General features: G+C 43.0%; 1 protein-coding gene across 5 annotated transcripts in view; it reads right to left on the bottom strand.

The window, feature by feature from the left end:
• The window catches only part of Fam168b (family with sequence similarity 168 member B), a 30,952-nt gene extending 16,929 nt beyond the window's left edge, over positions 1–14,023 (bottom strand). For 2 of the 5 annotated variants that reach the window (XM_035453324.1, XM_035453325.1), the window contains exons 1-3: positions 13,549–13,567; positions 8,021–8,101; positions 63–143 (exon numbers count right to left, since the gene is read on the bottom strand). In XM_035453324.1, the coding sequence (XP_035309215.1) occupies positions 63–143; positions 8,021–8,090 (151 nt within the window). In that variant the 5' untranslated portion in view covers positions 8,091–8,101; positions 13,549–13,567. Of the gene's footprint in view, positions 1–62; positions 144–8,020; positions 8,102–13,548; positions 13,674–13,825 lie in introns of those variants that run through there. The other 3 variants (XM_027386893.2, XM_027386894.2, XM_035453326.1) reach the window with 3 other exon arrangements.
• Positions 14,024–18,273: the final 4,250 nt, after the last annotated feature.

Below are 18,273 nucleotides of genomic sequence, written 5' to 3'. Positions count from 1 at the left end.
CAAATCCTAATTCGACACCTCCTCCCCCAGCTATCCCAAGATATCTGTCATGCAGTACATACCTGTTTGGAAGGTAGGATTTGCTCCAGGGTACATGTTAGGAGAATAGGCAGGAGCTGCTGCATAGCCCACAGGAAAACCAGCTGCAGGAAAACATACAGCACAACAGCATTATCAGTGAAGAAGTGCAGCCACCCGAAGACCAGGCCTCCTTATCACTGCTTCTAGAACTTCATACACTGTGCTCAAACAAAACTGTCTCTAGTTATCACTTTTTCTCAGAATTTTGATGAGTCACAAATGTAACCCAGTACATTAGATGCTCACATAATTAAATGCTCACATTCTACAACTAGGACAAAAAAAAAAAAAAAAAAAAAATCAGGTGAAAATTTGAGTTAGCAGTCCACTGTCCAGAATGGCTGAATCAAAGGGCAGGTGTGCAACTTAGTGTAGAGTACACACTTAGATTTTGCAAGGCCCTAAGTTCAATCCCAGGGCCAAAACAACCTATATAAGAACAGACAAGCAAAGCCAGGTATGGTGGTACACATCTTTAATCCTAGCACTTGGGAGGCAGGTAAGTAGCTGAGTCCCAGATCAATGAGGGCTACACATAGCATGACCCTGTCTGGATTAAAAAAGAATAGCTGAACAGCTAAGTCATAATTTTTAGGATAAGGAAAGAAAGGAAGAAGGGAAGAAGGGAGAAGAATCCAAGATGGAGTCTAAAAATCCCAACATCCCTGGCAATTTTACCACAGAATCACATCATTTGTACGTCAGCAAGAACACTCAGCATCATGCACTAAGTCATTATCGCTACCTGGCTTCATTGCACAAAGAACGAGAATTCAAAGTGAGTTTGGACCTAGAGCCTACTTTTTGTTGATACAGGAGTAGGTGTTTTAAGGCCACACATTCTCAGTGACTGCAAAGACAGAGTTACACTATTGTATTTAATAGCTAGGAATGTTTGTTCTTGCTCAAATTCATTTCGGAGGTCTTCACATTTCTGAAGTTCTAATTCCCAGCTCCCTCAGTTCAAGGTGGCCAGTTAAGAGTCCAAGTTGCCAATATCAATATACTCCAGTCTTCTACCTAAAGGGGCTCCAATTAACCTCAAAGATGCCCAGAATAGGAAAGCTCAATAAGAATTCATACAGAAGCAAGATCAGCTGTTTTCTTTCTTAGAGACAGGAGCCTCCGGTCACTGCCTATGGAGTGTTGGTACTTACAGGCATGTACCCACATACCCTGCCGAAGAGTACTTTTTAATTTTTAAATTTTCACATATGCGGGCTGGAGAGATAGCTCAGAGGTTAAGAGCATTGACTGCTCTTCCAGAGGTCCTGAGTTCAATTCCCAGCAACCACATGGTGGCTCACAACCATCTGTAATGAGATCTGGTGCCTTCTTCTGGTGTGCAGGGATATATGCAGGCGGAACACTGTATACATAATAAATAAAATTTCAATATTTTTTTCACATATTCATCTGTGCCTGCTTGTCTGTATGTGTACCATGTGAGTACAGGTGCCCTTGGAGGTGAGAAGTTGGTGTCAAACTCCTGGTGCTAGCAGACATTATAAACAGTTGTAAGCTACTACTTGAGTGCTAAGAACAGAACATGGTTCTCCCCAAGAGCAGCAGCAAGCGCTTTTAACCTGAGCCGTGTCTCTAGCACCTAAAGTGACTTTAAATACAACCAAGTCTTTAGTCAGACTAACCCCCAGCCACAAACACAATCACACAGATACATTAAGTAAGATGTTTAACAGAATCCTGCCCTTGTGGTGTCCACCAGGAGAGGGAGCCTCACACACCCACCTAGCCCTCCTCAGAGTCTGGGATTCCTTGTGACTCCCTTCTGCATTACCTGGCAGCAGGAGAATAGGACAGCAAAAAGCCTTCACAACCTCTGAGCAAAGGACCCAGCATACCCAAGCCTTGACTACTAACTACCACTACTGCTTGTGAGGAGCTGTGCTTCTCTTTCCTACCAAGACTGTGCTGAGGTAGTCCAAAGGTGTCACCAAGGGCATTCAAGATGGAGGGCTTTGTTGTTGTTTGGCTTTTTTGTTTGTTTGTTTTGTGAGACATGGTTTCATGGAGTCCAGGCTGTCCTCAAACTCACTATGTTAACTGAGAATGACCTTGAAGCTGTGATCCTTGCCTGTACCTCCCAAGTGCTGGGTCTAAAGGCAGGTGTATAACCCCTCAGGGAAGCTCCGAATGAAGACATTCAGGGCTAGGCGAAAACTAGAGGCAGAGAACATCAAGGGCAGTGATTTTCACAAAATGTCCTGTGGACCAACCCTGAGAGCCATTATAGGCCCAAAGCAAGCCAGGTCAAGCAGGATCCATTCACCTACAGGACAGTGCTCAGGTACCAGAGAATCAGTTGGGGGAAAAACTTAATGATTTATTTTGACAAGTCAGAAATATCACTTGCTAGATCATATTCCACAGTCCTCTTCGATAACTGCCACAAAAATCAAAATTCTATCATGCCTCCCTCATAACCCTTCAGGAAACCCTCTGCTCCAGAGAGTCCATCCCAACCTTCTAACAGTGTGCAGACTCTGAAATTAAACAGAAAACACACCAATGGCACTTAGTCTAATGGACTGTCTCGTGACACACCTGGTCTGTGAGCATCAACATCCTCTCTCCATCTCCTGAGGAGCCATACTGCTTCTATACCCATCCCTTCAGCCACCTGGGACTCGCTCTACCCAACCTAAACTGAACACAGCCCACCTACCAGGCAGCACAAAGCCCAGGGCAGCAGCTTTGTAAGACCTTCCCCTGCATTTTGCCTCAGCTGGCTGCAGAATTACAGTAGACCAGACCCTTACTCTTAACATCTAGTCTGCAGGCTCCCAAGCAGCAAGGCTTGGCAATTCTGTTTCCTTATAATCCTAATGCTCTTCCTGAAAAGGTCCTCCAGTTGTTACCAAGGCTTGTCTCCTTCAACATCAGCTCTACCTCCTTGGCATAGAGAGGCTACACAGGGAAGAAGAAAGTAATTGCCAACATATTCAATGTTAGAGATAAAAAAAGGAGGGGGGTTTTTTCCCCAAAGATCATCAGATCCACGGAATCTTATGACTATGACCTTATATTGAAAAAGGCCAAAGATATGACTAGGCCCTGAACTCAATGGTAAACATTCTTACTAAAACACACAGAAAAGGAAGAGAGCATGTGAGCAAAGGCAAAAATGGAGGGACAGTCAGAAGGGGACAAGCTCAAGTGGACTCTCATTAGAGCTCCCAAAGGAAAAATAGCTATGCTAGTGCCTTAATCTCAGACTTCTGGATTCTGAGAACATGAAGACATAAATTTCTATTGTTTCAAGATACAAAGTTTGTGATAATTAACAGACATTATAGGAAACAAAATTACATCACTAAAATAGAAGCAAAACAGATATGACCACACCCCCACCACACACATCCATACCACATTTCTCAACTCTACACACACACCCCACCAATCTATCCACACCACATCACCACACATACCACACACAAATTCAGCCACAAACTGCAGGAAAGACCTTTGTTTTTAAATTTTAAATGACATATTTCAGAAATATGTTGGCGTACGCCTTTAATCCTAGCCCTCAGTAGACAGAGGCAGGCTGTTTTCTGAGTTTGAAGCCACCCTGGTCTACAAAGCAAGTTCTAGGACAGCCAGGGCTACAAAGAGAAACTCTGTCTCAAAACAAACTAACAAAATACAGCCAACAACAAAACCAGTTCACCTTAAGATGAACAATAGCATATATAGGCACAGTACAAAAAATGTGATGACATTTTCTTAGCTGGACATGTCTCACACCTGTAATTACTGTCCAAAAGAGGGCTGACTGTTAGAGGCCAGCCTGGGTAATATGATCAAACACTGTGTGGCAAAAAAAAAAAAGTATAAAAGCTAATAGAAGATTTATAAAAGTTTCCTTAGTCCAAAAGATGGCAAGAACATGTGTTTCTCTTCCCCCCCCCCCCCCAGATAAAAACAAAATAAAAAACACACAAAAGCCATGGCAAGGCAAGCAAGAAAGTTCAGTAGGTTAAAGAACTCGTTGCCAAACCTAACAACCTGTGTTGGGTCACTGGGATCCACATGGTAGATGGAAAGAACTGGTTCCCTTAAGTTGCTCCCTGACCTCCCCAGGCACACCATGGCACACGAATATAAGACACAATAAATAAGTATAATAAATTCCTTTAAAAACATGGTCAGGAATAAATGGAAATAAAGAAAACCATGGGTTATAAATGAGGAAATGGGCTGGAGATATTGCTCTTACAGAGAACCCAAGTCCAAGTCCCAGCACCTACATGGTGGCTCAAAGTCAGAGAACCTGACATTATATTCCACTTCTGACTATTGCCTGTATTGAACACATAAAATAAAATTAAAACCAGAACTGGGTGGTGGTGGCACACGCCCTTAATTCCAGCACTTGGAGGGCAGAGGCAGATGGATGGATTACTGTGAGTTCAAGTCCAGCCTGGTCTACAGAGAGAGAGTTCCAGGACAGACTCTGAAGCTACACAGAGAAATCCTATCTCAAAAATAAAACAAACATGGGGCTGGAGGGATGGCTCAGAGGTTAAGAGCACTGACTGCTCTTCCAGAGGTCCTGAGTTCAATTCCCAGCAACCACATGGTAGCTCACAACCATCCGTTATGAAATCTGGTGCCCTCTTCTGGTGTGCAGATACACATGGAAGCAGAATGTTGTATGCATAATAAATAAATAAAATCTTTAAAAAAATAAAACAAACAAAAAAGAAGAAAAAGAAAAAAATTAAAACCAAACAAATGAAGAAATGACAATAATCAACACCAATAGTCATTACACAAGACAGCATTTGGAGGAAGACTTCCCTCCATGTCCCATCAACCTTTGTGCTAGCCTAAGATTCTATGAGCACAAAAGCCACACATCTTGACGCTCTGGCTACTAGGACCCAGTATCCCCAGGGAGACTTTAAAATAGCCAAATCAAAAATACATAGAAGGTAACTAAAGTATATAAAACATTACATAAATGACACTTAAGGTTGCTTCAGAGTTACAGATACTCTCTCAATAAAAAATAAATAAAAAACAAAACAAAAACAAAACACCTAAAATAATGGTTTACTCTAAAATTCCTCTGACGGAGGACTGGTCAGTAAGAGACAGCCAAAGGACCATCAGATACACCAAGGGTTTGTCAGAGCTGCCTTGTGATGAAGCACACCCACAGAGCCTCAACTTGGATCTCAGCACAGGGTGTGCCAACCCCTGCCTGCACGGAGAGGCAGAAACAAAGTTAGCGCCTCTCAGCACCCACAGCCTGGCCAGCCTAATGAGCAGAGAATTCAAGTCCTAGGCGAAGACTACCAGGTAAACTAATATCATGGGTGTCTGGTTATTGCTTTGGCTCCAGAATCATTCATGACCCTCTTCAGCTACTCCCTTTAAACCAGTGTTAACACTTTAGAAGCAGTAGGTCTATCACCAAATTGCTTTTCATCAACTCTGGAAAATTATCACTTTCTTCTAATTTCTCTAAATCCTTCTGATGTGTTATTCCCACAGTTCTTAATCAGTCTATTTCCTTACTTTATCAAAAAACAAACCAAACAAACAAAAAAAAACAAAAAACAACAACAACAACAAAAAAAAAAAAACACGTGTTTGTGTGTGCATTAGAATATGCACAGGTACAAGTAGGCAACTAAGGGGAGTCAGAAGAGGGCATCAGCTCTCCTGCAGCTGGAGGCAGAGCAATTGTGAGCTGTCTGATATGGGACTCTAACTCAGGTCCATACTGAGCCACCTCTCTCTCCAGTCTTCAAAGGTTTTTTTTTTTTTTTTTTTGGTTTTTCGAGACAGGGTTTCTCTGTGTAGCTTTGGAGCCTATCCTTGAGACCAGGCTGGCCTCGAATTCACAGAGATCTGCCTGCCTCTGCCTTCCAAGTGCTGGGATTAAAGGCATGTGCCACCAACACCCTGCATCTTCAAAGTTCTTAATTGGTCAGTCTAGTTCCTCTAGCCTTTTACTTATATTACACTTTGATTCAATCTCAGCAGTGTTCTGTGTTCAAATTATTCTAGCTCTCACTGGACTAACAACCCTGAACCCCATTTCTTTTAGTTTCACTTGTTTCTCTCCCCTTAATCACACTCCATCTTGTTCTTCACTTAGAAATTTGGCTGTTGTGCAAGCATTCTAAACTTTCTTGTGACATGGCTTCTACCTGCTGGTTCCAATAAGGTAGTTATTCTGATCGGTGGCTTTTCCTAATAGCATCCGTGTTGTGTAATAATTTTGCATATGAGCAGGTAATACTTTCTGCAGGAATTCTGCATTTGCTGCTGTCAGGTACTCCAGGGATAACACAGCAGGGTGAGTTTATTGGGTGGCTTCAACTTCTGGATGCCCCCACTAGTAAGTTTAAGTAATATGAACTAAAGCTTCAATGTCCCAGAATGTCTACAAACACTGCTCTTCTCAGAGACCTTGCAGACACACAAGCTTCTCCGTGGAGCCAGCAAACAGACTCTCTCCACCCCTTTGGTGGGAGGACCACTCTAAAGAGAGATCGATTGAGGAGAAAGCCCAGCGACTCAAACTCCCAGCACACAGGAGATTCTAAGCATCCTGTTCTGTCCCCATTGGGCTGCTAGAATTCCACAAACAGCAGCAAATGCTCCAGTGCAGACACAGTATCAACAACTCCATGATCGAGCGAGCTGGGCTATCATCACTTTCAAATCTGGCTGAACACTTCTCTACCCCTTACAAGTTCAGCTTTATTCCATTTTCTTAGAGTTTTGTCCCAACATGGTTGTCCCCAGTCAAAGTATTTCAAACCTCAGAATGAAAGCTGGGCATGACAAGCCTGCAACACCAGCCACTTCAGAGGCTGAGACACAGAGATTTGCAAAGTCATTCAAGGCCAGCCTAAATAACTTAGCAAATCCCTGTCTCAAAAATACAAAAGGGGCAAAAACACAGTGTGCAGCAGCAGTTACATAGCATACATGAGGCTCTGGGTTCCATCCTCTGTACTCAAAGGGGAAGGACCCACAATGAATCTGTAACACACAAATAACTACTTCTTGTTTAGTCACCAATTAGGACAACCATCTGCATTTTTGGCCAAAGTCCCAGTTCCCCGATGTTTTGCTTTATGGCCTCCCTCAGCTCAGCTCTGACTGACTCCATTCATTAAAGTGAGGATGGAGTACATTCCTTAAGTTACTCAATAGGACCCCCCCACACACACACACACACACAGGGAGATGGAAGTCATGTTCAACCAGGACAAGCCCCATGAAAGGTGTGAACAGGAACTGTGAAACCACACTGGGCTTTCCTATATGGCAGAGACCACGAGGCTCCTACTCAAAGGGGCTGAACCTCACAAATACTGAGGAAGTGAGATGGACTGGGAGGTAGAGAAAGAAGGTCTTGGCCCCACCGACAGGAGCTACCAGCTCTGTGCAAGGCCAGAGCCAGACATCTCTTGACTTTTCTCTCTCATCTATCTTCTTCCTTCCATCCCTCCCTTCAACTCTTAGGTTTGCCCACTGTCTTATGGTTCCCATTCCTGTGATAAAACACCATGTCCGAGAGCAATTTAGAGCTGGAAAGGGTTTATTTCATCTTACAGCTTATAGTCCAGCATGAGGGGAAGTCAGGGAGGGAACTGAAGCAATAGTCATGGCATAACACTGCTTACTGGTTTGCTTCCCATGGCTTGCTCAGCTTGCTTTCTTAGACAGCCTGGGATGGGGTGGCACTGCCCACAGTAACCATTAATCAAGAAAAAGCCCCACAGGCAATCTGGTGGGGGCATTTTTGCTATTGAGGGTCCCTCTTCCCAAATGACTCTAGCTTGCATCTAGCTGACATAAAATTAGCCAGCACATCCACCATAAATGTTTATGCTACATGGACAAAAAGTGTTTAATGTCCAATAATAAAAACAAAATTCAACTTGCTTACCTGGATATCCAATTCCTTTGGCATTTGCATAGGGAACCCCAGAAGACCCAGGGCTATAAACAGGATTCATGATTTCAAGAACTAAAGGGGGAGAAAAAGGGTGATTTAGCCAAGTTCTTGCTTCCAGAATTTTCTCCATTAACCCCAAAGAGTAAGCAGCAAATGTCATTCTAATCCTCTATAAAACAATGGACTTTTGGCTGGTCCCAAACAACAGGGACCAGAAAATAAACACTGAGTGTCTGAATAACCAGAGGTGCTCAATCAGGATCCAGTAGCCTTTTCTTCATAACTCCCTTCAATCCATCAGACTAAGGGGAAAGATATCTACTATGGCCCAACTTAAGATTAGAACAATTAACTTCAATGCCCTTTAACAGAGTTAAATCAAAATATATCCAGACCATAAATTATCATGCAGTTGCTTTAAAAGTATTTAAAGGGTCTGAGTCTTTCTTAGTGAGTCCTTGTCTAGAAAGTGCAAGGCACTGGATTCAATTGCCCACTAGGAAAAAAAGCTATCACGGGCCTAGCATGATAGCTGTTCTCTGTAATACCAGCACGTAGGAGTTTGAGGCAGGAGGATTGCCACAAGTTCAACACCATTCTAGGCTTGTGTGAGAGCCTGTCTCAATAAACAAACAAAATTTATAGTAACATTACACACTATGGTGCCAAATGTACACTCAGATGGGCAGATGCACCCCGGAATAAGAGCAGCCACTCTTGAAGGAAACACATAAACCAGAACTGTGATCACCTTGAGGCCTGGGGTGTGGTTTGGCAGTCCTACCCCACATCTGTCTTGACTAAATGACTTCTTTAAATGTATTTTTCCTAAAAGATTACTCTCCAGACACTCTGTTAACAGGCTCAATGTTTTGACAGTTACTAATCTTTTCTCCTGCAAAGTTCAAGAATTTGCACAGCTATGTATGCTTCTACCTCATCTCTGAAAGAAGTAACATTTTCATTAGTATCTCCAAGAAGTGTCTCTTACTTCTATCACCCAATGAGATCACATGTGAGTTCTCACTATTCTTCATCTGGTAAACCACTGTCTGAGATGGGGAGAATTAAGGTGATCTTTAATCTAAAATGGAAGATGTATGAGTGGGCTGGGGGAAACTGTTTAGTTTGCTGTGGAACCTAAAGTTGCTCTTTTAAAGTTTTATTTGTATTAGAGAGAGAGAGAGAAAGTGCAGACATGTGCACGCAGGTGTTAGTGGATGTCAAAGAGGGTGTTGGATCCCCTGAAGCTGGAGTTACAGGGGCTCATGAGGCACCTGTTGTAGGTGCTGGGAACCAAACTTGGGTCCTCTTCAAGAGCAGTGCTAGTAACCAATGAGACTTCTCTGCAGCCCCCAAAATTGTTCTTTTAAAAAAAAGTAAAGATAAGGGCTGGAGAGATGGCTCAGAGGTTAAGAGCACTGACTGCTCTTCCAGAGGTCCTGAGTTCAATTCCCAGCAACTACATGGTGGCTCACAACCATCCGTTATGAGATCTGATGCCCTTTTCTGGTGTGCAGATATACATGGAAGCAGAATGTTGCATACAAAATAAATAATAAAATCTTTTTTTAAAAAAAAAGTAAAGATAAAAAACAAAGTTTGGGTCTAGTAGCCTACAACTACATTTGGGAGGGAGAGATTAGAAGGTCACAATTTCAAAGCCAGCCTGCTTCACATCATGAGTTCACAGGCACTGGACAGTACAGACCTGTGAATGGAGAAAAACAAGGGCCAGAGGCTTAGCAGCAGCAAACTCAGTTGTGTGTTTTGTCACACTTTTTAAGAAAACACAAACTGGCAACTGGCAATTCTCATTCCCCTAAACTGCATGGAGCTTTGGTTTCAACTGTCATCTCTCAAAAAGCAAATTCTTTCCAAACTAATTTTCTACTCTGGGCAGCAACTGGATTTCACTTTCTTAAGTCCAAGATAAGCACAGTGCCATGTAAAGGCTACTGAGAAAACAGGAGCAAGTCACAGTTCCCTTCTAAGTTTACAGTCTAGAAAAAGCAACATCCAATACTTTCTTCAAAAATGAAAACGTACATCTTTGCTATCCAAATACAGTAGCTGAGTTCTTTGTTTCACTAGCATGTAGATTATAGCTATTTCAAGAAGTGAGAAAAACCATGATTAATGATTTGGGACAAACCACCATAAGAAAGAGCAAAAGAGAAAAGAGTACTTTGAGGATTGAGGGCAGAGCAAAATCAGGTTGAGCTCCTCCAAAAGGGTGAGCAGCAATGAGGAGAATCGGGGTAGCATGGTCAGAGCCAAGGACAAGAGGCATTTCAAGGAAGTCAGATTACTCCAGAGACTAGTGATACATGTTTCCCAATGTGATTAAGTCCTATGGAATTAAAAACCATAGGCTGGGGTTAGGGAGACAACTAAAAGGCAGTGCACATATCTGCCCAGCATATTTGAAGCCCTAGGTTCTACCCCAACACCAAAACAGACAAATAAAATAGTACAAGATTGATAAAAGAAAACATTGAGGTTCCCCTTTCAATTTGGCAAAATATCTTAGTGTGCTGAAAGAAAAGCAGTAACAATTCTGTGACCAAATAAAAGTCCTCCTTAAATTATTTACTCAATGGTGAGATTCCCTTCAAAGACTGTGAGCCCAAAAGCAGTGGGAAATACCTCGTGTGGCTCAGTCTCCCTGCACCCCCCCAGTGCTCAGCACAGAGGGAGCTCACAAATACCTAGCCAGCACAGATAGCCCATAAGACTCCTAATAATGAAATTTAACTTAAGACATTTAAAGTGTAACTCGGAATTATCAAAGCACATCTGATTAGCAGACGTGAAATGTAAACCTATCAAATCAAACTAACTACTCACATTATACCTACCCTCACATGACAAGAGTCTGTTATTCTCTATACCCACGGTGCTCTGCTCCAAGTGTCAGAGCCAATACCTAATGTCCAGTTTACAGGAATGTCAAGGAGTTCGAGGACTACATGGAATGGGACTATGAAGCAAACCACACAAAGCCAAGAGGAGGGCACTGTCAAGGACAAATGTCTGTTCTTCAATGGTATGAACACAGGTGAAAGAGGATGTTTGATATAAAACTAGACTTATACTAAAGACAATAGGTAGATTTTGTTTAGATTCTGATTTATATGGAAAGATCTGTAAAAAAGAAAGAAAAAAAACATATTTTAATGGTATGGCTTGAAAATGAACACAGGCTGAGCACCCAACAGTGGAGTTTGTTATTTGTGGTAATGGTATTGTGTTTATATGGCAATATGAAAATTTTTAGAAAGACAAAAGAATATAACGATACAAATAATACCTGTAATTTAATTTCTTTAAAAAGGTAAATACTGCAAAATGCTACTAAACTTTACTTCATTATGTGGGGAATATGACTGCATACAATGTCTCTTTCTTTCTATCATGAAAAAACAAAGAAAAACCCAGGGTACCAATCTAGCTATGTTTCTGGTGCCAGTGGTCACACAGCAACCACCAATCCCTATTCCGAGCTGGTGCAGACCAGGTACCCAACCTCAACTGAATGCAGGGGTAAAATTCTTAGGTCTCCCCTTTGCAATTACTCAACTGTAGGCAATTACTCAACTGTAGGAACACTGTGGGTAGTTTGATGCCTGTGTCAGAAAAAACCAATCACACACTTAACCTATAAAAGGCAAGGATTCCTCAACTATAAATTCAGCAATTACAAGCATGTCATTAAAATGAAAAACTTCCTTAAAGTTTTCTAGAGTTTGTTTTTATGGGGTTAGGGATTTAGCTCAGGGGCTAGAGCACCCAGGGTCCTAAGCACCTAAGGTCCTCAGCTCCAGGGTGGGAAAATACAAAATAAGACTCTCCCAATTAAGGCAATCAAGAAAGAGTTTTATTATTTTTATTTATGTTTGTGTCTTGTGAGTGAATGCCTTGTGTGTGGGAGTACCCATGGGGGTCAAAGAGGGTGCCGAATGCTTTAGAGCTGGGGTTACAGGCAGTGTGAGCTGCCTGAAGCAGGTACTGGGTAAACAAAGTCCTCTGCATGATCGAGAAATACTCTTTACTGCTGAGCCATCTCTTCAGCCCCTATCTTGAGTTTTAAAACATATCATGACCTAAACATTAGTTTTCCCTAAAGTGTTAATTGCAGAAATTTTCGAGGCCCGATAGAGTTTCATAACAGCAACACTAATTTCTGTGTGCTTTAATCATTTCTATCCAGAGGCACCAATAAATAAGCTATAAACTCATTAGAAAAAAATAAAAAAAAATCAATAGTGCAAAGTTTTAGTGACTTCTGATAGCAAGGAGAGTACATCTTACAAGAAAACTCTCCACTCCTCCAAATTCGGCTTTCACTGCTGTTTGCAACCTCCCAGGACATATTCATGTATTTCTGCAGAGAACAATCTGATCTCAAAAAGCATACAGAACACAGACAGAAGCAGTTATATCACAACTGTTACACTGACACACTCATGCTTTGAAATCGTTTGCAACCAGTCCAGAAAAATTAACTGTATATATATAAGACAAGTTAGGGAGATAACTTCCTTAAACCATGGGACCTACCTACAAAAATTAGTTTTAAAATTCACTTGTCTTATTTTTCTCAACTCCAATCACTTATCTCTGAAGTGATGTGCTATTCTTCCCCCAGGGTTTAAAATCTGGCCAATACAATAGGTTATGTTACCATTCTGTCTAACATTAAAATGGTCTAAAAGGCAGGTGTAGAGCTAGCCCAAACCAATCTGTGGCAGCTTCCTCCTCCCTCTGGGGTTCCAGGCACTTGCCTTAATACAGAGGGTCACTTGCACTCTTAGGAGAAGGAGAGTGGAAGAGGGCAATTCTAGCAATTGCTTCTCAATCACGACCTAGGTGAACGCAGAGGCAGCAGCACCCTCTTAACTTTCGTTTGGTTCTGGTCGCAATTAATTTAAAACACCCTTAAAGGTTTTCATGCATGTCAAAACATTCCAAAATGCTGCACGAGTAAACTACAGACACTACCCAAAGTATGCCTGCTTTATACAAAGACTTAAAAGAAGCAGAATCTTGAACGATTCCTACCGTGGTAGCTTCCGCATTAGGAAAAGTAGCCTAGATTTCTCAAATCTTGGCTGTCAAAGCAAAACCACCCTTTACCTCTGAACCTACCGAAGTTTTAAAGGCTGCCTTTCTAATTGCTTGCACCAACTAGCACCTCTTTTAATTTAAAATCCCGTCATACTTCAGAAAGCCATCTCATCTCACACACAAGGAGAAGTGGAGAGTTGAGGGTGTGGGAACTACACAACCCTTTTCTTTAAAAAAATAAAATAAAATCTAATGTGTGTATGCGCACGTGTGAACCTTTTTCATTAGCAAACCTTCCTGCATGCAAAACACTCCAAGAAATTTATGTGACTGATTAAGCACCAGCTCACACAATACAAGAGGCACCGTAGGAGAGAACACCCCGCTGTGGGCGCGCTAGCAGGATGTCCTTTCTTTCTTTCTTTCTCTTTTTTTTTTCTCAGATTAACCTGGACCGTGCCCCGGAACGTCCTTCCTTGCTAAGATATCCTCCAAAGTCTGCCTCTTCTTGCAAGAGGGGAGACGCAGGGTCTGCGGCGGCCGGCATCCCGAGCGGCCCGCGCGACCTTCCCTCCCCGGCCCTGCACAGGCCGCCCCGCCCCCCGGCCCGCCGCGGACAAAGCGGCGCCCCGGCTCCCCGCGCGGCCCGACCAGGCGCTGCACAAAGCACCGCACTTCCGGCCCGCGCCCGCCCCGAGCCGCCGCCCCCATGCTTCCCCTACTTACAGCGGCCTGCGCCTCCGGGACCGGCGCGCGCCGGCCCGAGCCGGCACGGCGTGTGGCTCGGCGACGGGCAATGCCCAGACAACGCTCAGAAGCGGCCGACCGCTAGGCCTGCGCTGCCTCCCGCTCGCCTGGCCGCGGCCCGCGCTACCGCCGACGCTGCGCAGACACCGCAGCCCACGACCTCACTTCCGCCCGCCGCGCGCCGGCCGGGGGCGAGCCGGGCACGTGACGCAGCTTTGCGCGAGCGCGAGCGCGCGGGAGCGCGCTCGCACCCGGTAGTCCTACGCGAGGTGCCCGGATGCTGGGACGCGCGTCTAGGCTCCCGGCCTCAGCTCTGGCTGGAGCCGAAACCCATTTGGAAACAAACGACGTTGTAGAAAATAGTAATATGGCCCGCAGTAATTTCGGGAGAAAAATGTATGACGTTTCGCATTATGTTTACTTAATTCCTTTTTTTGTGGTTTTTTATTATTGTTCTTTTTTTTTTAAAAAAAAAAGCTTTTCTCTTATTTGTTGTTTTTGTTTTGAACCAGGATGGCCTTGATTTTACGGGTCTGCCTGCCTCTGCTTCTAAAGTTCTGGCATTAAAGCAACAGCCACCATGCACAGTACTAAGATTGTATTTTAGTTTTAGCTGTGCGTATACGTGTGTAGCTGTGTGTGGATTTGCTCGCATGAGTGCTGGCGGAGAGCTGGGACAGAAAAAAGGCTTGTGATCTCCAGCTAGAGTTTTCAGTTGCCCAACATGAGTGCTGGGAAGTGCTCTGAGCCATCTCTAGACTCCCCACCGCCCTTCTTAAAAGATTGATTCATTTTATTTTTATTTGTGAATGTTTTGTACCCCTGTTTGTATGTGCACAGCTGTGTGCCTGCTTAATAGCCGGCAGAGGTCAGAAGAGAGGATTAGAGATGGCTGTGAACCACCGTGTGGGTGCTGGAAACCGACCCTAGGTTCTCTGCAAGAGCAAGCAGCAAGTGTTCTTAACCACTGACTGAGGTGCCTCTCCACCCTCTTTTCTTTTTGAACTCCCATCTCTGTTCCAATGCCACCCCAAGATTTTTACCCTGGTAAGCTTGTGTCCGTCACAAGAGCTAGGAAACACCAAGCACTTAGAGCTAGACCTAAACCACACTATCTTTACATAGCAGAAAAGCCAACAGGAAGAATACATTCGAGGAAATGTTTGAGAACAGAGTGGTAAGGGGACTACTTGTCAGGCATGGTGGTGAATGCCTTTAATCCCAGCATTTGGGAGCCAGAAGCAGGGATAGTTCTGTGAATAAGGCAGCCTGGCCTACAAAGCAAGTTCCAGGACAGCCGGGACTATTACACGGTGAAACAGAGACCCTGTCTCAAAAAACCAAAAGAAAACAAACAAACAAAAAAAGGGGGGGTGGGGTCGAGGGGAGTTATTTAACTTCCTACCAGATATGAAAACATATTTAAAGGCTGCAGCCAATAAGCTCCCCAGTGCAAAGGTAAACAAACCAATGAAACGTAATAGAAAAACCAGAAGTATACACCAACAATTTGGAGTTGACATTTGATAAAGTATTTCAAATCGCAGGGTGTAATACTTTGGATCTTAAACACTTTCGTAAATCTCCATGTTAATGTCTTGGCTGCCGGCCTGACAGCTGGCACTGTGTAGACCACACAGACTCAGTGATTTGCCTGCTCTGCCTCTCAAGTCCTGAGATGAAGGACATGTGCCACCATGCCTAGCTTTTCTCACCAGTTTTTCCACAGCAAGCAAAGATGACTAGTGTAAAGGATTATTAAAGACGTGGGACTGGGACCACAACGTAACTGTTAGAAATGGTATAAATTGTATCTGTAACTCGTGTACCAGGATAAATTCCAAGTTTTAAAAAAAAAAGCATATAATTTTTAAATGTGGAAATGTAAAAAAGAAGAGAACATGGGGAAACTCTTTTTTAAATGTGGGATAAAGAATTTTTCTCTCAAAAGCCAGAATCAATGCCTCTGACAAACATTGGTTAGAGGAGCAAGTGAGCTGATTAACAGGTAAAACAGTTGGGCACTCGGGCCTGGGAATCCCCAGAGCCCATGGCTGAAAGAGAACAGACTCCCAAAAGTGGTTCTCTGACCTCACACAGGTCCCATGGAGCAAGTGCATGCACATGCAAACACACACACACACACACACACACACACACAAACACACACAGACACACACACACACACACACACACACACACACTCAATAAATTGATTTTTTTAATGTTGTCTGGAGAAATCACCCTAAGCAAAATCAAAAGGCATATGATTAACAGTGAAACATAAACCAAAAAGGGTTAATCTCTTCAGTATTCTGAGACCTTCCAGAAGTCAGTAAGAACCAGTTGCACTAGTCAATAGAGAAATTAATAGAGGTCACAGCAAAGGACATACAAATAGGTCTGGAAGATAGGAAAAAGTCAACCTCACCCCTACAGAGGAAAATTCAAGTTAAAACTTTGAGACACAGGACTTTGGAGTCAGAGATAATGAGGACTGCCTCAAGCTTAAAGCAGTCTGGTCTACGTGGTGAGTTTTAAGATCTAGACCAACAAGATCTCATTTCGACAAGAAAAACTACAAAACAACAAAACAAAACTTCAAGCAAACAAATGGTAAGACAGCATTTTTCACCAATGACTGGTGAAAGCATTAAAAAAAAAACAACAACCAAAAAACCTATCCTCTATTGGTGAGGCCACAGGAAGGAAATGGGCATCAGATTACTGTATTGGAGAGGGCACCATCTGAGATGTGGATCAAGATCAATGCACACTAAACTTTTAGCCCAACAAATCCACTTCTGAAAGCATATCTATATAGGATTCTCTAGAGTTATAAAGCTTATAGAATGGTTATTATATATATATATATATATATCATATGCATATATGGGGAACTTATTATTTATTAGAATGACTTACAGGCTGTGCTCCAGCTAATCGAACAATGGCTGGTTATGAACGAAAAGTCCAAGAATCCAATAGTTGTTCACTCTGAAAGGCTGGATGTCTCAGCTGGTTATCAGTATATTCTGGAATTCCAAAGAAGTAGGCTCTAATGCTAGTGAAGGAATGGATGTGCTAGCAAGGTGGATAACAAGCAGGCAAAGAGCAAAAGCTTTCTTCTTCCATGGCCTTATATAGGCTTCCAGCAGAAGGCGTGGCCCAGGTTATAGGTGTGTTTCCCACCTCAAGATTAAAAGTTGACCTTTCTATTTCAAATTAAGCAAAAATCCATCATAGGTGTGTCCTCCATTTTAACTCCAGATGTAGTCAAGTTGATAACCAAGAACAGCCAATGAACACTTACAAAACGAGCAAGTCCATGCTCATTTGGAGAGCATCCTTTACAACAGTAAAGTACAGGAAGCCCTGGATGCTATTCTGTTATCTGGGACAAATGGTTGTGCTGAACTTTTATAGCCTAAGGATGGGGCTGTTTCTGTTCTGGGACAAGATATGATCTGAGCAAGGCTGCTGTTCATTCCAAGTATGGTCTGAGAGAATTCCCCTTAACAAGCTCTAATCTGTCTTTGGGCATCATGACGCTACTGTAGAAGAATCTACACTTTAGCCAACAGGTTCAGACTGCCATCCATTTGACTCCTAGTAACTCATGATGTCTTTATAAAGCCAATCACAAGAAAAAGTAACTCACACTGTAAAATTTATTCCTTACTGTCTTGAAAAACAAAAGCAGGCAAACAAAAATCATTCCTTAACTGATGAGCTGCCCCTCTGGTCATCTAGATACGAGCTTGTGATGGTTATTGCCAATTGTCAGCCTGAGGGAATCTAGAGTCACCGGGGAAGTGGTATGCCTTTGTAAGAGATTATGCTGTGTTAATGGATGTGTGATGGGACCATTCCTAATGTTAGGAGCCCTGGACTATATAAAATGGAGAAAGTGAGCTGAACCTCAGCATAATTTTTTCCATCTTTGATTCTTAACTGTGGGTACAATGTGGCCAACTCCTTCCAGTTCTTGCACCGTGACTCCCCTGCAACAATGGGCTATATAACCTGGAACTGTGGTCATGTTGACCCTTTCTGGTTTTGTTAGAATTTGTTTGTTTGCTTTGCTGTTTTGAGGCAGAGTTTTACTGGGTCTATCCTGGAACTCCCGATGTACACCAGGCTGGTCTCAGACTAACAGAGACCTGCTTCTCTCTGCTCCCCAAGTGCTTAAAGGCATGCACTACCACACCTCGCTTTGTCAGGGTGTTTTCTCACAGTAGCCGGACAGGAAATTAATGCATTCATTATTTTCTGTTGCTGTGCTAAAATATGACCATAAGCAACTCATGGAAGGGTTTATTTTGGCTTACAGTTCCAGAAGGCTAGAGTCTATAATTTGGGCCATGAGGGATGGAGGTGTATGGTGGTGAGTGGTTGGAGCAGGAAGCTGACAGATCACACGTCCA

This window comes from Cricetulus griseus (assembly GCF_003668045.3).
Source record: "Cricetulus griseus strain 17A/GY chromosome 1 unlocalized genomic scaffold, alternate assembly CriGri-PICRH-1.0 chr1_1, whole genome shotgun sequence".
Taxonomy (NCBI): Eukaryota; Metazoa; Chordata; class Mammalia; order Rodentia; family Cricetidae; genus Cricetulus; species Cricetulus griseus.
This window is presented reverse-complemented; position numbering and strand designations above follow the sequence as displayed.